A 25,877-nucleotide genomic window follows, 5' to 3' on the forward strand; every position below is an offset into this window, starting at 1 on the left:
AATGTTTTAGTAAATGTTTATAACTCAACAGTTGATTATTTTGAAATCATCTTTAAAAAGCAAGTAGTAACTTACAATTTTGTCATAAAAGTCTTTGGGAAGTTTAGAAAGTATTTCGACAGCTTCTAACAGTTCATAAGCATCTATCTGAGGTACTTCATCACCATCATCACCTCCTGCAAAGAGAAGAAAACTCAGGAAGTAAAATGGAGTAAGTTTCAATCCTTTGCTATATTTCCTCTGGATCTTATAGGACAGAAAGGGGATCAAGCCACACAGACAGCATCCATCAAATCCTTTCTTAATCCACAGCAGCCTTCTGTGCCTTTGCTGGCTTCTATCAGTTTGAAGATCAAAAAGTCCACTTCATAATTCAAAACCAAAGGACTTATTAAATGCCTATATATATACTGTATTGTGCTAATACGGTTTTAGCTGTACTAATACTGTGCTAAGTGCAAGACACTACCTACCCCAAAGGAGCTTTCATTCTAATAAAAAGGCCCTAATCCAGACAGCTGTGCGCGGGTATGTGTGTATGTATTATCACTCCATGGAGCAAAGGGAAATGAAAGATTTCTATCCTAAAGACAGCACCTCAATTGGATTTAAAAGATAGAAAATCAATAAGTAGAGGAAAAAAAGAGAAAATGCAGGTCAGTCAGTCAATAAGCAGTTATTAAGTTCCCACTATGTTAAAAAGCACTTTACTAAGCACTGGAAATACAAAAAAGAGGCATAAGTCTCAAGGAAGCCATTTGGTCATCTCAATGCAGTGAATAGAATGCACAGAATTTGGAGTCAGGAAGTTCAAATCTGTCCTCCAGCATGATCTGTGTGATTCTGGAAACAATCACTTCCCCCTGTCTGCCTGTTTCTCTTTTGTAAAATGAGTTGGAGAAGGAAATGGCAAACCTCTCTAGTATTTTGGATAGATGGACAGGATGGACAAGAAGGAGAGATGAGTACTAGGGTTGGGCCTTAAAGGAAGCCAGGGTGCCAGTAAGCAGCTGAGGATGAAAAAGGAGACCAGGAAGGCGTGGGGCTTTGATGAGGTTGTTCACACATCAGGCATATGAGCACAGAGCTTACCTCCCTCAGCATCTCCTCCAGCAGACTGCTGTTGTTCCAACTTTGCTTCTAACTCTTGCTGGGAGCGTAGGAACCGCGTAGGCTTAGGAGCTCCTGTGGGCAGTTTCAACCATTCTTCTTCTAGTTCCTTCAACTACAAAACCATAATTTGTTTTAGAACTTATTTCGAAATCTTCATCATCACTAGACAATGTTAACATTGAGATGTTTATTCTGTAAACTGTTAGCACTACTGTCTATCTACCCAGGTTACTTATACCTTTGGAATCCAATACTTAACGTGCAACAAGAAAATTGGATTTACACACATATATTGTATCTAGGTTATACTGTAACACATGTAAAATGTATAGGATTGCCTGTCATCTAGGGGAGGGAGTAGAAAATTTGGAAAAATGAATATAAGAGATAATGTTATAAAAAAAATTACTCATGCATATATACTGTCAAAAAAATTTATAATTATAAAAATTTAAAAAAAGAGATATGTTTATTCTATACAGACCCAATAAGCAAAAAGAGAAAAATCTAAATTGCATCCAATGTGCATAAGTCTTCAAATTGCCCACAAAGAAGAGCCTGAACTTTTAATATTCACTGTGTTTATTATGAACTAATGAGAAAGAGAGAAAAAGGTCTTTCCCAACTTGATGTGGTTATAAAAATGAAAACAAGATATTCATACAGGAAACCTGTTATTTCAAAGCATCACTTAGGATTCACATTATGTCCTTCAAAAGCCTCACATGACATATTTAAGGTCATGCCCCTTAGCAATAGGGATATAAGGATGTTCTATCCCATTAGTTACCAGAGTGACAGTAAACTGACAGGGATGAGCACCCGTAGAAGCAAAGAATAAATGATGCTCCAAGGATATCACAAAGACAAAGGAAATGTGAGAATGAACTTATTCATGGCACAGCCCTTTCTTCTGAACTGGAAGATGTCTATTCTATGTCATGTGGTCAAATGACAAAAACAGGAGATGGGGACTCACCTGGACAGAGTTTATATTTTGTAATGGAGCTTTCAGAGCATCCCGAATCCATCTGTAAATTTCCACTGCAATTAATTTGGCCTCATCTCGAATGGCCTTCTCTCGTGACTCAAAGAGTTTTGGTAACACTTTGATAATTGGCTTAAGTAAGATAATTTTTGAACCAAATTCACTAGAAGGAAAATATTGAAAAACAGAAATAAATTTGTAACTGTTAGCCATCTACACACATTCCTAGTGCTTTTTTCCCTTATATACTTTATACTTTTTTTCTGCAGATACATAAATGTACATGGTTTTTGAGTATAAACTCCTTGAGAGCAGGAACTGTTTCATTTCTATTTTTATATTCCTAGAACTTAGTCCACAAACATTTAATAAATGCCTGTCCTTTAATACACACAATTAAGTAGTCACAACCTTGACAGACTTGGAAGACAAAGTGGCATAGGACAAAGAAGAACATAGATATCCAGGCCCATCTTTACAAACACTCAGAAGCAAAGTCTTCGAAGGATATTGTTCTCTATTGTCTTTGGTCTCAAACATTCCTCCCTGCTGCTGCTACTGTCCTCACAATGAAGCTAATCTAGATCAGTAGCTTTTCAAGAGGTTTCATTTGGTAAATCTTAGGTATCATTTTAAATTTTACAAAGACCAATGTTTTGGCAATACATATTCTAAAAACAAAAACAAACAAACTGATGCTTTAGGGTTTAGTGAGGTGAGGAATATGCCAAATAATTAATTTGTCTGGGAGAAGAGCAAGATGTTTCTGTAACAATCAATGTATACAGTTCTATAATAATATAAATAAATAAATTTTTTGATTTAGCAAATCAAAATACTAAACTTTAAGATAGTAGACCTATAATATGATTTTTTTTAACTTCAATTTAATTTCTGAGGGATGAGGAAGGGTGGATACACACACACTCTCTCCCCCCCCCCCCCCAGGACACTGCTGAATTTTTAAAAAAATCTTCAACATGTCATTATTTTATTAATTTTCCATTAGGCTGTTTGTAATTTTTTCAGTTGCTTATGACGTTTTTGTAAAGAGCTGATCTGGATCAGAGGCACAAGTGTTACAGAAAAATTGGAGAAGAGCACCTAAAAGAACTTGATACTCAGTGAAGAGCAGAGCGATGGGGCATGGGTTAAATCTTGTCTCCACAGCTTATTAACTCCCAGGGGCACAGTTTCCTCATCTGTTAATAGGAGTGAAGTGGACTATTCAGTCTCTGAGGTTCCTAGACTGTTTATTTCACACCAGCACTTCACAACTCTGCCCCTCCCATAGTAAGTCCTCAAAATGTTACTGTTGACACTGTGACTGTCCCATCAGCTGCTTCCAGCAATGACTACTAAAAATAATATAATTGGGATAAGAATGGAATCTACCAGCTCAGGGCTTCTTAACTTTTTTGTGTCCTAGACCTCCCCTCCCCCCCCTCCCACCTCCCCTTTGGTAGTCTGAAAACATGAGAAAGAAGATATTGATTTCACCAAACACCTAAGATGGAATTAATCCAGAGTTAGGGCTTGTAGGGCATTTACAAGATGAAGTAGACAAGGCACTGGAAAGACAAAACAGTATATAATGTTCACCTAAGCAAACACACACATCATTTAGACATCATTATTTAGCATTCTCAACATTAGTTATCCAGAATAAAATGCATATAGATTATTCTAGCCTTGGGTCATGGGGGCAGTGAGGACCACCATATTAAAGTGTTGCTGATTCTGCTTCCAGTACATGCCAAAACCCTGGCAGCATGAAGTTTTAAGCTATATCTTTTCAACACATTACTTCTGCTCCTCTTAAAGTGAAGGTGTATTTCCCCAAACATTTCACACATCTGACTATCATGGACAAGGGATCAGAAAAATCAGATAACAGGACCCAAACAGAATAGATTTGTTTTGTTACTTGGGTGTAAAAAACGGTGAACAAACAACTAAATGACACTGGTCACATAAAAATATGTAGGCTTACTCCAAAAAATAAGATTAGAGACGTTTCCAACCAACAGGCTAGAACAGAATAACTTGAAGAGATATGTCCTTCTAGATCTAGGTTTGCCCTAAGAGTTTTGAAGGATACCCAAGAGAGAAGAAAGGGTTGGTTTTCAGGCCTAACTGTTGAGTTTTTTTGTTTGTTTGTTTGTTTGTTTTCTTTTCTTTTCTGAGGCTGGGGTTAAGTGACTTACCCAGGGTCACACAGCTAGGAAGTGTTAAGTATCTGAGATCACATTTGAACTCGGGTCCTCCTGAATTCAAGGCTAGTTGGTGCTCTATCCACTGTGCCACCTAGCTGCCCCCCTAACTGTGAGTTTTAAATCCCTCTGGAAGTGCAGGAGGACCACACTAACTGGAATACTCCTAAATATTAGGAACACTATGAATGACATATAGTTGTTTCTCTCAACCCCATCCAAACCCTAAGAGAAATTACAGAAGGATGGGGAGATTCTAGCACCACTCCTGGACTCAGAATAGGAATTGGGACTCTGCCTCTAAGTTGTGTTCATTCCAATACTACTGTAAAATGTGATAGATGGGAGGTAAAAAAAGAAGGCAGTGAACACAGTGGAAAAGAATAAAAGAAGGTAGATTCTATAGGTTGTTTTAAAAGTTTAAAGCTTATTAAAAAAAAAAAAATTTAATCATGTTTTTGCCTTAAACACTATTTATGCAAAATGGTAGAGAAAAACTAGAAGTTATAAGTACTTAAACTCCAAGGATGTTATAAATAGAAGAGCATATCATACATACATACTGAAACATATACATACATATACACACACATACATAAGAATTTTACTGCATGAACAGAAACCAAATAGTCAGTCGGTTCTTTTCCTAATATTAGCTAAAGATTTACTAATGACTTTCCAAAGACAACATATATTTTATTTTTTAAGACCCACAGTAATGAATGGTACAAGGAAAATATCTACTCTATGTTAAAATATCTAGCCAAAGTGAAGTTGTTTAAAAAGTCCTTTAAAAGATAAATAATTGGCTAGGAATTAATGCAGTCTGAGCTTAGTATTTTCACATAGTACAAATTCTCATGACAGTAGCTTTTAAAAAAGATTAAGAGTATTTGCCAGATCACAAAGATGACCATTATCACATACACACACACACCCCCCATCCAGCATTTCATCAAAGTTACTCAGATATGGAAATTACTGAGGACATGGCATCAGATTAGCCAAAGGAGAACAAACTCTTGGTTTGTCTAATTCAGATTTCCACAGCACATTACAGCTGCTTGTTCCCAAAAAAGATGCCATTCACAGAAGAGTTCATTTAAAGCCAATGAGAAATAACCTATTGCACAACAGCCTAAGTTATTTTGTTTTGTAGTGGTATGCTCCTATAAAAGATGTACAGCAGAAGTGTCAAATTGAAGGCCAAGTCCCCAGTATGGGGCCCAAATCAGATTAAAATGGAATCGGGAAATATTTAATTTGTGATTTTCTTAGGCAGCATGCTGCCCTCTCACTGAATTTGTCACAGCATTTGTTTTAAGAGGGCACCAAATTAAGTTACTGCTTTAGCAAAAAAAAAAAAAAAAAAAAAAAATCCAAACCTAGAACGAAAAGACTTGTATCAACCCAATTATACAGCTTTTAGCCAACACTTCAACCCTCTGAAATCAATAACTGCTGAGGTGGGAGGTGGGAAAAACAGTTTAAGTACTTTATTTAAATAAGGTAATCTATTTCCACACATAAAAAAATGAGGTCAATTTTAAAACTGAGGTCAGTAATAACCTAGTCCAATCAAGAAATGATTTAGTCAAGATAGTGAGACAAACAATAAATAAAATTCATCATTCACTACACAAAACTCTCACACTCTCCCATACTGCTTTGGGAAAGGTAAATCCCAGTGGTTCCCATTTCTGTGTAAGGCTTGATAACAGACTGACTTTAACCCAAATGTTGGCTGCTAATCAAAGCTCATACTCAAGAACCTGTAAGGTTTGGCAAAGGCTCTTCACCTGACAGCTAAGAGCTCACCTGAGAGCTTTCCTCAGCGTCTCTATGCAGGCGACTGTGATTTTGGGGTTCTTACTGTCCAAGCCCTTCAGAAGCTCTTCTTGCACAGCTTCCCCCTTTTCAATCTCTATGTACATCAGACAGATCTCTGTGCCAAGCTCCTTTGCTTTGGCTTTTGGCTGGTTGAACACTTTACTTACGACTCCTGACACAACTTCTCCTGTAGTCCTGAAATACACAGTGAAAAACAGATTCTTTTTAGTTTACAGAAGAAAAGCTTCAAAGATAGATACAAATAAACAAAGAAAAATATATCTCTTTATGAATCAGGATTAATCCAAATGTATATATGGGTATACATATGTGTGTGTGCAAGCTTAATTGTAGTATTCTTGGGGGAAAGGGGGAGAAAGCACAAGAAGGAGAGAAGAGAAAAAGTAAATGTACAACAAGGAAGTAAAGAAAAGATGGGACAGCTCTGAATATAATGTGTAGTATTTATTATACACAGACTTTCTTGAAATGGAAATTGATTGCTTTATATTTTGAACCCTCTTATGTTCTTTCTACTGTAGACATGGCAATGTTTTTTTTCCCCTTTTACTATTTTGCTCCTATTTTGTTCTTAAGTTTAAAATTTGAAAAAAAAATTTAATTCAAATGAGCCCCAAATCTTGTCAGGTTTTCCTTTTACTTCAAGTATATTTTCTATTTGTGAAACATAAGGTGAACATAGGCTCTTTGAATAAAACCTAGACTAGATTTTATCTTTCAAACTATATATAATTACTCCTAATCACTCCAGTATTTCTCATTTCAAGAAAATGAAAATTCCAGTAAAATACTGTAAAATCTTAATAATTGAAGACAAGATATAAGGTGTCCCAAAGGTCTCAGGGAATGTTTATTAGCTTAAAACTGTCCTGAGATCTTTGAGACACTCTGTATATAAAAAGAAGCCATTGAGACTCAGAACAAATGGAAATAAACTACTTACTTTCCAGCCACATGAGCATTTTCGACATAGACAAGTGCAGCTTCTAATCCCTTGAGTTGGACCACTGCATTGGAATCGGTCACAAATTTTTTGATCAATCCTAAGTATTTGGACCATTCTGGACTCTTTTCATCCTTTATTTTCTGGAAAATCTTCAGGGCTTCTTCATATCCACTTAACCTTGCTTTCCACAGCTAAAAAAAAATAAGTTTTATTTATAGATATACAGATTTTAAATAAGTTTATTCAATATCTTTTTCCTGCTTACTGTGAACTTTTTCTGGTAAAGTAAATGTGATCACATTATATTCTGTTCTAGATGCAAAAAGGAAATGTAATAAATTTAGACTAAGATATAAAAGTGAGGATACTAAGTAATTTGTAAAAGTTCTTCCAAATTCAAATTTGTTGCTATTAATGTAACAGAGAAAGACCAAACTTGAAACAATCTCAAGTTCCAGGTCATGGTGCCTAAACCCTGAACTCATGCTTACGCGCCTTTTATTTTATTTTTTTTTCTCTTGATATTCAAGCTATCAGAGCTAAGAAATCATGCTGCTGAGGCTGCCTGATATAGAAGGTTGTTTCAAAAACCTGCCTGTATAACTGCCAAGAAACTTGATATCATCATACATTTTAATTTTTAATCAGAAATTTGCTAACTGTAGCCAATAAGTTTCAAGTGCATCTAGGGAGCTACCAGTGATTTGTTACTCAGTCAACAAATAGCTACAGAATTTCTACTGAGTACAAGGTAATCTTCTTGGGGCTCTGGGGAATATAAAGATGGGGGAGGGGAAGGAAAAACAAAAGGGACCAGATTTCCTGCACCTAAGTTCAGATAATAGAGGGAAAGAATGTTCCCTTAGCAGTAAGACTGAAGAGAAAAGGAATTACCACATTAACATTTTATCTCAAAATGGGAGGAATGGCTTAAAAATTTGTACATTATTCATTCTAACTAAATAAATTAGTTGGAGATATTATACTGAAGGGAAAAAATTCATCTAAAAAAGTCCTTGACTCATTATTTGCTTCAGATAGGACAGGGACTAGATTTGTGAATTCACTGGTATAGGGTAAGTACCATCTGTCTATTGATGTAAGTCAGCACCTTCTCTATAACTGAGAATCTTAGAAAGTTGTTTAGAGCACAATGAGTTTTAATCCGGGTCCTACAGGTAGCATAAGAGTGTGTCCAGGGACAGAACACTAACCAAGCTCTTTTTAGGTCTGAACACTTTGCTCTGTGCAACCTCTTATAATGCCTTAGAAAAAATGTCAAAAGTGCTGTATCACCAAATAAGGAATACAAATTCATTTCAAATGATGCCCCAGACCTCATGATATACGCTCAGATTCTACTGAACACTTCCATTCTTTAAGTGAGTCATGTAATAAGCACACATAATAAATACAAATAAAGGAGGACATTAAGTTACAGGAGATTTTCAAAAAATCAAGTGAAAAAAAAAATGGAATGATAACTGACATGCTTTAATAGTTGTAAGGAAAACCTAATAATAATTTATGCTAATCAAAAGAAAGTAATGAGTGCTCCGTCTCTAGAAGTCTCTCCAAAAGGTCAGATGCCTATTTGCCTTGAAATATTGTAGAAGGAATTCTTGCTCACATGGGTTGGACTAAAATGGTCTATATAATATTATAAAGGAGTCCATGCCGAGTCTGTGATTCTATGACATTCTCAATAAATAACCAGACCAATCAACTCTGAAAGTTAAGCTGAATGATTCCAGAAGGAGAAAATTGATTCTTCCAAATTTTAAATTAAAACAAAAAGCTTCAACAAAGCCTAATCTTTGCCTGTTTATTCAAAAAATATGAGTTAAAAAAAAAATAGAGGTAGGTGGGATAAAATCATGGAGTAACCAGAAAGTACTTGTAAAAATAATTGTTTAAAGAAAAAACAAAACAAAACAAAACAAAACAACTTTATATTGCCTCTCAATGTCTTAACTACAAATTAAATGTAGTCTGAAGAAATTGCACACAGGTAGGTTTTTAGCAATATACTTATAATGCTGAAACTGAGTCTTGTTTTATATAAATTAAGAAAATAAAGTTAGAATTTTCTTGAGCTGAATGGTGTATCTAAAAATAACTAAAGCCAAGCATTCAGTTTATGCTGGGATATAACAAGAAGGCTGTAAGGTGGGCTTGTTTCTCTATTTTCTAGACATCTCCACTAGGTTTCTTATCATTTATCCTCCTGCTGCCTAGTACCACCTTCACTTTTCTCCTCTGGCTGGGAGAATAGTAACCCAATCAATACTCCTAGAGAATTGACTACCATGCCCATTCTCCAGGGTTGGATGTTTGGCCAAATCTGTATCTGTCACACCTAGAGGCCCTTAAGCCAGCTCCAAACTACCTTCTCTGATCACCACTTCTCTATTAGCATCTAAGTTTTCAGAAGGCAAGGATTTCCTCACTTTGTATTATATATATAAAATAAAATATACTCAATACTCAACAATATCTGATGCATAATCAGAGGATTTAAATTCTTTTTTACTTCTTTTTGTTTTAAATCCTTGTGGGCAACTCCCTGTGTAGAAGCTCCCTCTACTGATACAAAACTGGCAATTTAATACTCTTGTCATTATTTCCAAATTAACAAACCACTAAATGCTGGTAAACCAATGATGGAAAATTTAGGAGAAAAGAATCTCACCTTATGTTCACATTTCTGATCAACAGATAGTTTCATCCACTCACTGTCGTCTCCCATTGTGTGTCCAGTTTTTTCTTAGAATTAAGAAGAATTCCTGGTCAGGTAAAAATAGATAGTTGTTAACCTCAATCAGGCAATTTCTTAAAAGTGTTATTTTTTTATGAGCACATTACCATACAACACATGCACAAAGAATATAACTTAGGGTTAAATATTCACTTCATTATATTAGCATTGTACAACAAGATGGACACCAAGATCTAATGTAAAAGGAAGTATCTTTAAACTATTACAGAAGAGTGCACAGATCTATAATTTATAGCTTTCTGAAATGGAGCCTAAAATCACTGATGAACTCAAGCAACAAGGTTTTAGAAAAGAACTCAGTGTTCTTGTTCAGTCATGTCCAGCTCTGTGATCCCATGGACCACTGCATTACAGATCCTTTTATTCTCCATTATCTCTCAAAGATTGTTCAAGTTCATATTCATAAACTCAGTAAAGTGATCAAATACAGGGCTTTGTTGATGCAACCAATGCCTTCCACTTAAAATCACTTACAATCTAATATATGCATATCCATCCCAATGCTCATAACTTGTAAACTCCTGAAGGGCAAGTCTTTCTGAAATGCTTTTGTTCTTATACCTCTAGGGCTTCGCACTCTGGTGGACACAGAGCAGACACTTAATAAACATTTGTTGATAGGTCCCACGAATTATCCAATACTGGTTTATGTTCAATTGACATAATTTCTTTAATTATTTTTCCACAAATTAACTAACATTTATTAAGCACTTATTATTATGGATACAAAGATTTAAAAAATAGTCCTAGATCTCAAAGAGTTTAAGTTATACATATTCTAAATATAAAAAATATTTAAAGGAAAAATACAAGACAATTTCAGCCAAAAGGCATTACTAGTATCTGGGAGAGTGTAGAGCAAGACCAAGAAAGAGGTGGCATCTAAGAGGAGTTTTGAAGGAGATTTTGAAGGGGACTGTTTGTTCTAAGAGTAGCCTGGTCAAAGGCATGGATCCTAAGTGTGAAGAAGAGCAATGAGGTTAGTTTGGCCTGATGAGTGCCAGAAGGGAAGAATGTAGAATATAATCTTGACATTCTACCTCCATTAATTGCTCTCATTTCCAGCCCATTCTCCCTACTCCCACAGGTATCATTTTTATTTAGGCCCTTATTACCTCAGTCTACATTAGTCCAAGAGCCTCTTCATTGCCATTCCTGCCACAAATCTTTCCTAATTCCTATCTTTCTTCCACAAAGTGATTGTCTTGAGCAAAGACCCGACCATGTCAACAACTCACATGGCTTTCTATTGCCTCTAGATATAACATCACCTCAACCTGTACCCAACCTCTTTCTAGACTCACTAGACATCCTTGAGCAAATTGAGAAGATGGTGACTATACGATTAAATACTCATCTTTTGTTCACTGTAGGAAGATTAAGTATAGAGGAATTTACTCGGTGCTAAATGAGGTTATACATGTGAAGTTCACTTTGCCTGCTTAGTTTAGGATCCAAAAAAATCCAAACAAAAAACCCCAACCCTTTTCATGGTCACAGATTATACTTCTATCCTTCAATGGGAGTCAAGAAATCTATTTCTTTGTATAAGAAAGGCTATCAAGCCTCACTATCTTGTCCTGCTTCTGTGCTTTGCAGGTTCCCAGAATTTGACTTACTAATGTTACCCAAAGATCCCTTGTTAACTTCCCAACCTGTCTTTCCATATACTCTGTAGCTGAACTTTCTTTTAATTATTCATTTTTCTCGAAATTAGACTATGAGCTCTTTTAGAGCAAGGGCTATCTTTTTCTATTTGTATCTCTACCTAAGGTACATGATAAGTGCTTAATAAATGATTCTTTAATCATTCACTCATTCACTTGTTTTTTAGACTGTAGCCTAAGAGTACCAGGTTCAGTAAGTATAAATTTTCTATGTAATTTTTTTTTTTTTGCTTAGGCAATTGGGTTAAATGACTTGCCCAGAGTCAGTCACACAGCTAGGAAGTATTAAGCGTCTGAGGTCAAATTTGAACTCCATTCCTTCTAACTTCAGGGCTGGTACTCTACCTACTATGCCATCTAGTTGCCCCCCAAATACTTTCTTTTGATTAAATAATTTATTTTTTTTAAACTTCAAGGGGTTCCCCTTAGCTGTGGGTTTTAGAATCTGGTAAACAAACCTATCGTTCACCCTATCCTTGTTTTTGTTTTAAGTTTAGACTAAAAAACAAACAAAACCCCAACAATTTGACTGTAGGAAATTAGAGATGAGCCTTGTCCTGGGCAATGCATTATAAAAGAACCTTACTCTGCCACATGGTAAGTTATTTTGGACTTTCAATTAGCATATTTAATGAACCATGCTAGTGTAAGTTTATAAAAGGCAAGAATAATTTCAGTACAAATAAGATAAAAATCCAAAAGAATCCATAGGATTTTGCAACACATCTGAAAACAAAATTCTAATTGTTCACGAAAGTTAAATTTCCTACTTAATCCACTAAGTTTTTCCCCTAAATCTTATATTTCCTTTTTCCAAAGAGAATTTTAAGTATGAAAAATCAGGACACAAGTTATCAGTTACTACTGGAGAATTATATAATTATATTCCAGTAAATACAATTTTAGGACAAAAAGAGACCTCTGCAAATCATTTCATGCAACAGCCTCCTTTTATAGATAAGGAAACGGATGCCCAGAGAGAGTGACTTGCCCATGATTGCAGTGCTAACAAATGTTAGAATCAAGATGCAAATCCAATTCTCCTCTCAAAATTCTGCACTTTTGAAACATGATGAAACATGATAGTATTAAGTCAACAGAGAAAATTTATTTTCTTAAAGTGAAGAAGTTAGATTATATGACCTCTAAGTCCCTCTTGGACCTAAATCAATGAGGTCTTTTTAGTTGTTGTTCAGTCATTTCAATTCTGTCTGACTCCTTGTAAACCTGTTTTTGAGTTTTTCTTGGTAAAGGTCTTGTAGTTATTGGCCACTTCCTTCTCCAGCTCATTTTACAGATGAAGAAACCGAGGCAAACAGATTTAAATAACTTGCTCGGGGTCACACAGGTATTCAGTGGCTGATGCCAGATTTGCAGTCATGAAGATGAGTCCTAACTCCAAGCCTAGCACTGTGTGCTTCCTCCTAAATCTATGATCCTTCCATAAATCCTCCACCGAGGACCCACCCAACATGATTGCTTCTATTATGGTTTTTAAACAGTTAGTGGGTACTCTCTCTTTCCAGCAGTCTGTTATAAAACTTGCCTACATCTTCTTCCAAGAGCTGTCCGTCATTAATTAATCCATTAATACCTATAACCTAGATAGACACTGAAGATGAGCAGTGAGTCAGGGCTAGAATGAATTAGAAAGAGGGCAGTTTGGATTTTACAGCTGGAAAAACAGGGAGTACTTTGGGGATTTTTAATTCCCAGATGCTCCCTGAAACATCTTTTAAAAACTAATATTGTTTCAGCAATGGTCTGTGGCCAGTGATCAAAGAATGCTACATTTAATGCAGATTTTAAATTGCAGGTAGCTAAAAAGGAAATTGAGACATGTATGAAGGGTATAAGTGAAAATTCCTGCTTAATACAAATATATCAGGTTTTAGGCTCAATTATGGTGAAATGTCTTATTTTAATTTAATTAATTTTATTTTAATTAATTATTATTAATAGAATGATTTTTCTTTTTAATTATAAGTGTAACCCATGAAGCAGAAGATAAGCATTGGAGAGTTATCTAAGTTTCACTAGAGGTGAAATCACTTGCCCGGGGCTATATAGTCAGTGTTAAAGGTAGGAGTTCAGCTCGGATTGTCTGGAATTGAAGATCTGCAGCTTTCTATCTGCTATGCCAGCATCACTCTTTCTTTAAATAGGGGAGGAAGGAGGTTGTTTTTTTTTTGTTTTTTTTTTTAAGTAAACATGATGCAGATTACCCAATTGCATCAAAACATAAAAGAATATACTAGAGAAAATAAAAAGATTTTTAGAATACCAAGATAAATAAATACATGTTATATACTTAACATCTAATACCAGCTAGTTTGTATATTATACCTACCCATACACGTATATATGCATGCACACACCTCTCCAAGAGTAGTTAGTTGTTCAAATATATAAACTACCAGACTCAGCACAGTTCATCTGAGTGAGACTTTCATTAAGCCTTGTAGTCAAAAATCCCTGGATTTTTATGAACAGGATTATGATCTGGAGTCAAAACCTAGCAACTGACAGTAGACACTTTCATTCCTTTTAATCATGATAAGGCCTTGCCTTGGGACATCAGATCCTGAAAGAAGAAAACACAATAAAAAGTAGACAAAATAGAATTCCCAGGGTCACAGGTATAAACCAATACTGCACACATTATTTCAAAAGGCCCTCCCCCCTCCTCCTGTTAGAGGTATATAAAAAAATCGCAGATAACAAGTCAATAAACAGTTGAATATAACATATCTTGTAAATAAAACCACTCAGATTTTAAGACTTTCTTTTAATCATATGACACATGCCTCAAATCTTTAGACTTTGGAAATAGTTCCTCTACCCACCAATTTCTGATTTGAAAGATTTTAGAAGTTAATTGTTTTTAAAAATGCCAGAATGTAATTAAGAGTAACATTCTAACGGTAATGACACATTTTTTAAAAAAATAGATGCTCTTAATTGTAAGGCAATTCTATCTAAAAATGTCCCCTTCTAGGAGTCAAAGATGGAAAAGGGGGGATTTGTATCCTTTTATTAGAAATCCTCGACAGTTATGGAATCTTTCATAAAATGAGGTTTTTAAATGCATGAAATAAAAATATACAGAAGAATCAAAAAAGAAATCAATTATATTGATAGTTTTAAAAAGATTTTTTAAAAAGCAACCTACTTTGTAGCCTCCAATTTAAGATCTTTTCTTTTCTTTTTTGTGTGTTTGTGAATTAATTGGGGTTAAGGGACTTGCCCAGGGTCACACAGCTAATTAAGTATTAAATGTCTGATGTTGAATTTGCATCCAGGTCCTCATGATTCCTTGGAGGATGCTCTATTCACTGCACCATCCAGCGGCCCAAGATCCTGCTTTCATCTGTGTAGGCACTCTATATACCAACAAAAGACATTCTCTTGCCCCAATCTTCCATCATGTCTCTACAGAGGGACTTGGGCCCAATGGAGGCTTTCTTCTGTATCTTAAGGGTAATGATATGAACTAAGGAAAGGTCATTCTAAGTTCAAGTTTAGATGTATATTTTAAAAGAAATTAAAATTATCCCTTCCAATTATATACTTAGAACTAGATAAACAAAATTCAGCTCAGGAAAAAGCCTCAGGATATCTTTAGTAAGGCAATAAGGATTTCTGTTTGTAAAAATATTAAAGTGCATCTACAATGACCTCTTCTGAACAAACTGAAGAGGTCAAGCAGGTAGCATTATTCATCTCTAGTTTGTACATGAGGGACCAGTTTTTGAGAGGACTAGAAATGACTGCGAAGTTAGGGATAACATGGCAGTCCTGGCAGGGCCTAAGGCTTCCTCCAATTATAGAGAGGTAATTACCAAGTAAAATGAAGCATGACCAACTACATATAGGAAGGCTGGAGAAGCCAGCAAAAGGGTTTGTTTTCTTCTGTAACTTAAGACATTCCACCCCAATTTTCATTCATTCAACAAATACTTAGTAAACCATCTAATAGATAGGAATACAAAGATGGCTAAGAGCTCACTGCTGTCAAAGAGATTATACACTTAGAGACGGGGGAAAAACCAAAGTCAAAGAAGAAAGAAGATCTTCCATGGTTCCCTATTAACTGTGAGTTAAAATACAATCCCTTTGCTCTGGCATTTAAGGCTTCTATGATATATTTCCAATCTCTTTCCCATTCCCTTTGCACTTTCTAAGGATGTTTTCTTCTTCCCAAGGCCCTCCCTCATGTACTACCTCTAAAACATCTCCCCTGACTCCCTCCTGCTATTGGTTGGGACCTAGACCCCCATCACTGCCTACACAGTCTCATCTTTACCTGTGTTCATGTGTTTTCCCAGCAGGCAAGAATTAAGCTGCCTAAGGGCAGACTGTGTGTCCTCTGATAAATCTTTGTACCTATATTCAGCACAGTGCCTTGGCATGTAACTGATGACTAATAAGCATTTGTTTAACTTAGATTTCTTCAACTATAATATAAAGCAACATGTGGTATTCACTGTAAGAGTTGTACATCAAGGACTACAAAAATTCAGAGGGAAAAGATCACTTTGAGGTATGGGTCAGTATAAGATTTATGAAAGAGAAAACTCTTTGAGCTGGATCTTTTGAAAAGCACAGGTAGGGTTAAAAATACAACAGAAAAAAATTAAGGACCTGGAAAATTAAGGAACTGTTAAAGTTAATTGTCCAGTTTTACCAAAGTACAAATTATGGAGAGATCAGAAAAAAATTGGAAAAAATATAACCCGGTCTTGGAACATATAGAAAGACTCTGGATGTCAGATACATTGTTTGTGTATACTGACCTGACAGGCCATTGTCAAACAGTAAGATCCTGATCATTTAGATGCCAGGAACTGTGCTAGCTCCTGGAGATACAACAGAAGCAAATAAGACAGTTCCAAACTTTAAAGAACTAACCTGCCAATGGAAGACTTCAACAATTTTATAAAAGGGATTTTGGAAAGTGGGGGGTGAATGAGATAAGCTAGATGCTATATCCCTCAATTCTAGTGCCTATCCTTTGATTATCTAATTTATCTTGTATATATCTTATATAGAGAGTTATTTGAATATCTTCCCCATTACACTGCGAGCTCTCTGCTGGCAAAGACTCTTTTTGCTTTTCTCTGTAACTCCAGCACTTTATAACATTAAGTACAGTGGCTCACATAGTAGGTGCTTAATAAATGTTTACTGACTACCAACCAATAAGGAAGTGGTCAAGAGATCTAGGTCTCAACAAAGAAAGGCAAACACCTATCAAAGCTAGAGGACTCAGGGGAGTGGAATCTAAGGTTCCAATGGGAGGGAAATGAGGATGATGGCTAGAGAGCAATGACATAGTGTAGGGATGGCCAGGAAGTAGTAGGGAGGCCAGAGTCTTCAATAAGGCAAAAGTTTAGGGAAGAGACTGTGACAGCCCTTTATGTTATAGATAAGAATGGGTATGAGAAGTCAGATAAATTATTAGGATGCTCTTGCAGCAATAGTTTCAAGTATGAAGTAATAAGGACTAGAAGGAGAGTAGCAGTGAAGAGGAATAGGAGACAGATGCAAGAGGCATTTTGAAGTTAGAAATAGTAGGCCTTGGCAATGGATTGAATTTCTAAATACAGCTATTTAAGAACAATGTTGACAAACTAGAGTGTGTAGATGAGGACAACCATGTTCAGCCCAGAGAAAAGGAAAGGAAATGCATAATTATCATCTAGTACCTGAGAGACTACAGTAGGGGAAAGAGAGTAGCATCGTTCTATTTGATGAGGAGAAAGGGAGTGGAAGAACCAAGAGCTACAGGTTGAACTTGCAAAGAGGCTTATTTCATCTTGATGTCAGTATAATGATTGGCTTTAAGAAGTCACGGAAGCCTTCAGCAGAAACTAAACAATCACTTGTGAGTTACAGCGGAGATAACTTTGGGGTATAGTTTGGACAAGAAAGGCCCAAGGTGACTTTCAACCATGAAAACCAAGAATCAAAGATGAGATTTCAGCATAATTAACACTGACAAAAATAGTCAAGTTTTGAACATGTTGAGTTTGAGGTATTTAACAGTCAGAGAGAAATGTGGAACAGAACTGGAAAAAGAACTCAGGGCTAGAGATAAATTAGAGACTACATGGAGATGAAATTTTAAGGTCTGGAGGTGACAAGGAGGAACTAAGGACCATTTATATAGCATCTGCTATGTGCCACACACTATGTTTAGCATTTTTAACAAATATTTTCTTACTGGATCCTTACAAAAATCCTGCAAATTAGTTGCTATTATCAGTTCCATTTTACAGTTGAGGAAACCGAGGCAAACAGACAGAATAAGTGACTCAGTACTCTATTCACTGTGTTATGAGCTATCTCTAAGATGGGGGGTGCAGAGAAGAGTTCCCATTGCTGATATGCACCATATATGAATAATGTTCTAAACAAAGGTAATCCATCTTAAAGCTACTATCAATTCTAACTTAAAATGTCACTAATTAGGGCCTTGAATTAACTACACTTTGAAACAATATTAAAATGACACATGCTAAAACAGGCATCTTAAATTTTTTTGTAATGCTTATATAAATGATTTGAAAAGAATTAAAATACAATTCTCAAAGCACTTCCAGGGAAGAACTTATTAATCATAACTAATTGCAAAGAAATTTAGAAATTTGCCCAAAGTCATATAATAAAGCCAGAATTAATTCCAAATGATCCAATTTTCACTATAATGTTTAGGAAACCAACAAGGATTCAGTGATACTATGATAGAAGAGCCTGAAAAGTGACTACATAATCCAATCTTCTGATCTCTCATGAAAGAAAGTAAGTTCATTTCCCAAGGTTATAAAGCTGGTTAGAATCAGAATGGCATACACAACCCAGATCTTTTGATTTCCCAGTCTCTCTAGTAGTGTTCTACTATTCCAGGAGCCAAGGCAGAATCCTTTAAGTTTAACTCTTCATATTCTAACTGTAATATTCGATTTTCAGACTGTTAAAAGGTAAAACCAGCAAAGAGGAAACTATCACAAATAGATGGGGAATGAAAATATCTGTTCAGGGAGAAAGTTGGGAATAGCATTAAGACTTTAAAAATTTCTAATTCACAAGCTCCTGACCTACAAAAGCTCTTCACTACCACAATACAAGAGATCTGGATTTGATTAACAGTCCTGGGCCCTTGCTTCCTGCCAAGGAGGCACTACTGCAGAGGCAGAATGAGTTTAATGAAACTGGAGAAGTTAACTTTTGCCCACTTAAAAACACCAGGTCTGAATTACAAATTGTGTATAAATGAAGCAAGTTCAACTCAGAAAGGTTGAGGTTGGTGCCCGCAAAAACAAGACCAAAATGAAGAAACTAGGAGACTCCAGCTTCGAGGAAGGACACTTGACCTGAAGGAGCAGCACAATTATGTAACTATAGCAGAAAACTTGGGATTTTTCTGGCTTGACAAGGGCAGACCTCCCCTTCTCCCCTCCAAATGCTGATGATCAAGTGAAAATCCTTTCTAATTTTCCAAACTTCTCACCCTCCGAAGGTATTCTCCATTATCAAGGACTAGTGTTACTCTCTTCGCTGGAGTGGTCTGCAAAATCAGGGAGGCCCCTTAGAGCCCCAAATCGCAGCCAGTCCTCAGGGTAGCTCACCCTCATCCCAGCCCTAGCCTGGAGTGTTTACCTCCATCACTCTAAAAAGAAGGAAGGAGCAGGGTGAGACAGGCTGACAGCCCGCTCACCCCAGCTCTCCCTTGAGGAGAGGGCTGCCAACCAGGCCTCTGGAGGGAAACAGAAGCTAAACCTGGGCAAATGAAGGAGGTCAACTTGGGGAGCCGCCACCCGAATGCTTACTCATCCCCAGCCTCCCAAGGCGCTGAGCCGAGGGGCCCCAGGGCCCGCAGGCAGCAGCTCCCCCCGCCCAACAGGAGCACAGCTGGGCTCCACTCCGGGAAAGGCAGTCCCCTTCCCGGGAGGGGGAGGCCCCGGCAGGCAGCTAGCACGGCTTGGCCCCGAGGATGCCGGCAGGATGGCGGCGGCCCAAGGCCCCGGACCGGGCATCTCTTGGCCCGGAAGCTCCGGCTCGCTACAGCCGGCATTGTTTACCGCTTTCACCGCCTTCCTCTTCGTCAGGCCGGGGACCCCCCCTCTCCTCTCCGCCGAGACTCGTGGGTCTAGCGCCGGGTTCCGGCCCCCCATCCGTCGCCGGCGCTCAGGCTCCTCCGGGGGCCGCAGGGCGCGGGCCGGGGCAGCTGCAGCGGCGGAGGAGGCGGCGGCCAGAAGCCCGGGCGGGCGGCATGGGGGCTGCGGGCCGCTGGGAAACGCCTCCTTCGAGGGCGGGGCTCCGAGCGCGGCGGGCGGTCCCGGCGCCCACGATCGCCCCCACCCACTCCGCGCTCGCAGCCGGCACTTAAAGGGGCCGCCGGGGGCGGGACCCCGGACCCCACGGAGCGGGCGGGCCGAGCCGCGGCAACACCGGGAGAGGGGCCGGCCGCGCCACGCCGCCCCGAGGGCGACCGCTATTCCGACCGCGTGAGAGACAAAGGGGCGGCCATCCCGCCTCTCGGGGAAGTGCCGGGGACAGAGGCTGGGAGCCAACGGAGCCCACAGGCCTCCGAGCCGCCTACCCAGCAGCCCTCCCGGCCGCTCTTCCCCCGGTCCGCTCACTCTTGGTACAACCAGACAGCGAGAGATCCGAGGTTCACGTGGGGGTGCTCTGGAGTCCGAGCAGGTCTCCGCACACACCGAGTTCAGTTTCTAGTGGAAGTGAGTTCACCCGTCAGAGGGGCCGGCTCCCACACGGGCCGTGACTGCCTTTTCATTCTTTCGTAGGAGGCCTTCCCATTGTGTGTCTCCAGCACCCTAAGAAAATGTGCCCCAAACATTTCTTGGTGAGCTTGTATCGCAAATCCTTTACAAGCTAAGCGCTCAGAGACGCAGAGAAAGGCAGTCCCCGGCTCAGGGGGCTCACAGCCGAACGCTGGAAGACAAGATGCAAACACTCCCCACAAACAAGGTGTCTAGTGTGAATGAGGGTAAATAAGGTCAGCGGGAAAGGAAGATGAGGTCTGAGCAGAACCTTGCAGGAAGCCTGGGCAACCAGCAACGGGACAGGGAAGCAAAAGCAACCCAGGCGTGTGGAGTCCGGAGGCAGAAGGCTCCCGTGTGAGTGATGTCCCAAGGAGGTCAGTCAGGGTGGCCCCATCACAGAGATCATGGGGGGCATCGTCTGCTAGATGAGGGAATTGGCCCTGATCGTTTCTCAAAGCTTTAGAGCTTTGAACTTAAGAGTTAACCTAATAGTTCAATTTGACCTGGCTCGGAAGTGTGGTTTATCTATATGGAAATGCACAAGGCAGGCAAATACAGCACTTCTCGAATTTATAGTATGACTTGAGGTCAAAGGCAGAACCTGAACCCCAAACTTAATGATTCCAAGGTAAGCCCCTGCTTCTGCTACAGCTCCTATCTCCCAAAAATTCAACATGCTGTAGCAGATCTTAACAAGATGGATCAGGATGGAAGGTACCTTCCTAAATACCAGCTTAGAACATTATCAAGTCTAAAAGACAATTCAAATTTAACTTAGATCAAGGACCATCAGAGGGTTTTGTTCACTCTTGTCCTGCCCAGCTCTTTTTGATCCCATTTGGGGTTTTCTTTTCCAAATTCCATATTGGGGAGGTCTGCCATTTCCTTCTCCAATTTGGGTTCCAGGAAGAGGTAAAAGCATTCTCTACTAGGCTGGAGCCTAAGACCGGAGTCCTAAATTGGTTTGCAGTCTTATTCTAGAATGGCCTCAAACCCCAGGGTGCTGTGGTCTTCAATGGTCATTTAAATTAAGAAAGAGCAGGTCTGATGTCCATATAATGAGAATGGTTACTATACTGGTCCCTGGGAGGCAAGTGATGAGGTGCCAGCCAAATGGCAGTTTGGGCCACAGGAAGAGACCCAATTAAATATCTATTAAATAGTTTCCCAGCGACACAGTAGGAACCCTGACAGAATGCAATGAAATCAGGATAAGACAAAGAACAAGAAATGACTAATAACACTGTTGGCCTAGATAAATTAGCTGAAATTAAAGATGGAAAAAGTCCATTGATTTAACAGTTCTAAGCCAGTCTAATATATTAGAACACAATTTTCTTTCTTTACAGAGTGTTCATTTGTGTTTAGTTTGGTTTCAGCTTGTTCTAACAACAACAATTCAGTTCTGCACATTTATATTGTATTTAGAATATACTATAACATATTTAATATGTATGGGAATGTCTGCCATTTGGGGAGGGGGTGGAGGGAAGAAGGGGAAAATTCGTAACAGAAGGGAGTACAAGGAATAATGTAAAAAATTACCTATGCATATATACTGTCAAAAAATGTTATAATTATAAAATTAATTTTTAAAATTATAATTAAAAATTAATTATAAAAAATAAAGAATCCCCAAATTAAGAGGTTTTACCAATTTTAAAAATACTTATTGATCTTCAAAAACTTACTTTACTGTATTGTTAAATAACCAAAAGACATGTATTAGTTAAAGATTAAAAAATTTAAAGATTTAATTAATTAAAAAATTAAAAGATTAAAAAGATTTCTTACTACCTCCTCACCACTGGAGGGTAAAGGAATTATCATCATGAGTGTTAACAACTTGTCAATTTAACTGACAATATAATACCACTTCAAGTCAATAAACTGAATAGGAGCCCAAAGTGCTCTACATCTTATATCACAGAACTCATGATTTTTTGACATTTTACTCACTGTATCCTCATTTGAAAATGATCCAACATGATTTTAGTTACTATCATAGAATTTCTATGTTTTAGACTTTTAAAGGTCCCTAATAATTATCTAATACTCTTATTTTACGAAAAAGCTAGAATCCAGAAAAAACAACTTTCATAAAATCATGTAACCTGCGGCATGATCAAGCTTAAAAATAAAGCAAATTATGTTTGATATACATAATCAGTTACATTTGATTATCATAAAACAATAATAATTTTACAAATGAGGAAACCGAGTCTGCAGCTTTCTATGGTCACAGAGCCACCAGCAAGTGTCCAAGAACAGTTCTCTCACTAAGCCCTATGCCTTCTTCCCTTTCCCTTCTCTTTTCAGTTTAAAGGCCATCCCATCCCTTTCAAGAGGCCTTTCCTGATTTCTCCAGTTGTTAGCCCCATCCTTTTCCTTCTACACAGTAACTGTCTACACCTTATACATGCCCACACATCTTCATATGTAAGCTCCTTGAAGGCAGGAGAATAAATTTGTCTTTATATCCCCAACCAGGAACATAATAATTCATGTTTACTAAGTGCTTAGATGCTTGACTATTTTTGCATCATCTCTAAGCTCATTTTCTCCCCTGACACTGCCACACCTTGTTGCAGGTCATCACCTCAAGCCTTTCAGCAGGTTCCCTCCTGTTCCACTCAATCTGATCCTATTTGGGGTCCTTTTTTGGGCAAAGACAGTGGAGTATTTGCCATTTCTATGCCACCTCATTTTACAGATCAGGAAACTGAAGCAAAAAATTCAGTGACTTACTCAGGGTCGCGCGACTAAGAAGTAGCTGAGGCTGGATTTGAATTCAAGAATATGAGTCTTCCTGCTTGCCATCTAGGAGAGGGGGTGGAGGGAGGAAGGAAAAAGTCGGAACAGGTGCAAGGGATAATGTAAAAAATTACCTAGGCATATGTTCTGTCAATAAAAAGTTATAATAATAATAATAATAAAAAGAATATGAGTCTTCCTGACAGCAGAGCTGATGCTCTGTCAACTTCACACTAGACTCTTGCAATATCAGCTACTAAATCTCCTTGCCTTCCACGCCATTTCCCACAAAGCTGTCAAATTGATCTTCCTAAAGATAAAGAAAGAGCAGTTCTGACCATGTCACTTCCAACTACCTTGGCTCCTAGGATCAAATATAACATTCTGCTTGGCCCTTAAACTCTCTTTCCAGTTTTCTTCCTTTCTTTCTTTGATAAACCAATTGGGGTTAAGGGACTTGCTCAGAGTCATACAGCTAGGCTATATATATATATATATATATATATATATATATATATATATATATATATATATATATATATATATATATATATATATATATATGTGAAAGTGTGTCTGAGGCCATATATGAAGTCAGGTCTTCCTGACTCCAGGACTGGGGCTCTAGACACTGCCATTCTGGCTACCACTCTTTCCACTTTCCTCCCCACACATCCTCTTTCATTTGGTGACCCTGGCCTCCTGGCTGTTATGGTATAACATACTCTCTCTCATTCTGGACATGTTCCTTAGCTGTCTTCCAGGCCTGGAAAAAGCTCTCCCTCCTCACCTCTACCTTTTCCCCAGCTTACTTCAAGTCCAAGCTAAAAATCTAATTTTCTCTACATCCCTTTTCCCACATCCCTTCAATACCATACCTGCTTTCTGTTGAGCATTTCCATTTTATCCTGTCTAGATCTTGTTTATATATTTGCTTGCATGCTGCACCTTCCCTTTCTTTTAAGTTGCTTATTCCTTCTAATTTTATATGATCCGATACCACCTTCATAACTTACTGCTGCTATGTCTGAGCAAGAGATATGGATAAACTTATAATTTATTTACTCAGGAAACTAAATTGTTATTTGTCTTTTGTATTTCAAGTTGAAAAAAAAAATGACCTCATCACAGGATCAATGAACATTGTGTCTAGCTGTGGCTGATCTTACCAATATGAGCTCAGAAACTCTAGATCAGAAGCAGAACTTGAACCAAATTCTTCCTGGCTCTCTATCCATTACATGTTGTCTCTCAATGGAAAGTGTTTATATTTATTTATACACTTACTAGGCCAAGCATAATTGCATAAATAGGAAGTTTGTATATAAGCAGAATTTTAGGCATAAAATTTTCATCCAATGATGGATTTGGTTTCTTTTTCTTAACATTCTGATAATTAATTGTATTTCAACGGAATTGATTTCCTTCATAATTCTATGTATTCTTACTTTATGCACCAGACTGCCAAAGAAGTTCACACCACAAAAGAAGATTAAGAATCCCCAAATTAAGTGGATATCTTCAACATAGAGAAGATCTAATCCAGTTCCAATTGATCAATGATGGACAGAATCAGCTACACCCAGAGAAGGAACACTGGGAAATGAGTGTAAACTGTTTGCATTTTTTGTTTTTCTTCCCAGGTTATTTTTACCTTCTGAATCCAATTCTTCCTTTGCAACAAGAACAACAACAACAACAATTCAGTTCTGCACATTTATATTGTATTTAGAATATACTATAACATATTTAATATGTATGGGAATGCCTGCCATCTGGGGAGGGGGTGGAGGGAAGAAGGGGAAAATTTGTAACAGAAGGGAGTACAAGGGATAATGTAAAAAATTACCTATGCATATATACTGTCAAAAAATGTTATAATTATAAAATTAATTTAAAAAATTATAATTAAACATTAATTATAAAAAATAAAGAATCCCCAAATTAAGAGGTTTTACCAATTTTAAAAATACTTATTGATCTTCAAAAACTTACTTTACTGTATTGTTAAATAACCAAAAGACATGTATTAGTTAAAGATTAATGATAGAAATGAACATTTTGTAACCATTCAAATTAGATCTTTTCACAGATAGAGGAGATTTTGTAAAATTTATGCTTCTACCCAGAAACCAAACATTGGTACAATCTTTGAAGTTAATCTTCAAAATATCTTTTAAAGGAGAAAAAACACTAAGTTCTTGTCAGGAGTAGTTACATTATTTAGTAATTTTGCCTCTTGGTAGAATCAGAGGCAACAAAAAGTCCCTCCCAATAGCAACAAGTTGAACAAAATGAAAATACCATTGCATAGTCCTTGGTCAGAATGTATTTCTTAGATTCAGATAGTTTTTTAATCACCTAAATATAAAGTCCTTATCATTCTTTTATGTAACTAATTCATGTTTGCGTCTTCTTGGTAACATATTATGTTACCAAGTTTGATGGTGCTTATGTGGAAAGGAAGAGATCTACAGATGACAAAAAACCACAAATATTTACTGAGGATCTCTTAGGGCAAAAATGGTATACAAAATGTATGCTAACACACAAATCTTGCTCATTGGAAGTTTACAATCTGAAACTGTAGACAATGGAGAAAAAGTTGATGTAGGAGAAAGCACAACTTATTTTATGTGGAAGATCACGGAAGAGAACAGCTATCTAGGAAGATTACCTGGAGCAAGTCACTACTTCTTTACACTTCTCCTTAAAGTCTCTTCCAATTCTAAAATTCTAGAATTTTGAGAAAGAGAACTCTATTCCACAGATGACCT

At 37.6% G+C, this 25,877-nt stretch overlaps 1 protein-coding gene across 5 annotated transcripts in view; it reads right to left on the reverse strand.

Moving 5' to 3' along the window:
* Positions 1 to 25,877, reverse strand: part of CKAP5 (cytoskeleton associated protein 5) — an 81,232-nt gene that overhangs the window by 48,786 nt on the left and 6,569 nt on the right. For 4 of the 5 annotated variants that reach the window (XM_074273001.1, XM_074273000.1, XM_074272999.1 and 1 more), the window contains exons 2-8: positions 13,908 to 14,141; positions 9,804 to 9,897; positions 7,109 to 7,302; positions 6,133 to 6,339; positions 2,093 to 2,264; positions 1,093 to 1,225; positions 76 to 176 (exon numbers count right to left, since the gene is read on the reverse strand). In XM_074273001.1, coding sequence (XP_074129102.1) covers positions 76 to 176; positions 1,093 to 1,225; positions 2,093 to 2,264; positions 6,133 to 6,339; positions 7,109 to 7,302; positions 9,804 to 9,860 — 864 coding nt within the window. In that variant the 5' untranslated portion in view covers positions 9,861 to 9,897; positions 13,908 to 14,141. The remainder of the gene's footprint in view (positions 1 to 75; positions 177 to 1,092; positions 1,226 to 2,092; positions 2,265 to 6,132; positions 6,340 to 7,108; positions 7,303 to 9,803; positions 9,898 to 13,907; positions 14,142 to 25,877) is intronic. The other variant, XM_074272998.1, reaches the window with a different exon arrangement.

This window comes from Sminthopsis crassicaudata, chromosome 6, assembly GCF_048593235.1.
Source record: "Sminthopsis crassicaudata isolate SCR6 chromosome 6, ASM4859323v1, whole genome shotgun sequence".
Lineage (NCBI taxonomy): Eukaryota > Metazoa > Chordata > Mammalia > Dasyuromorphia > Dasyuridae > Sminthopsis > Sminthopsis crassicaudata.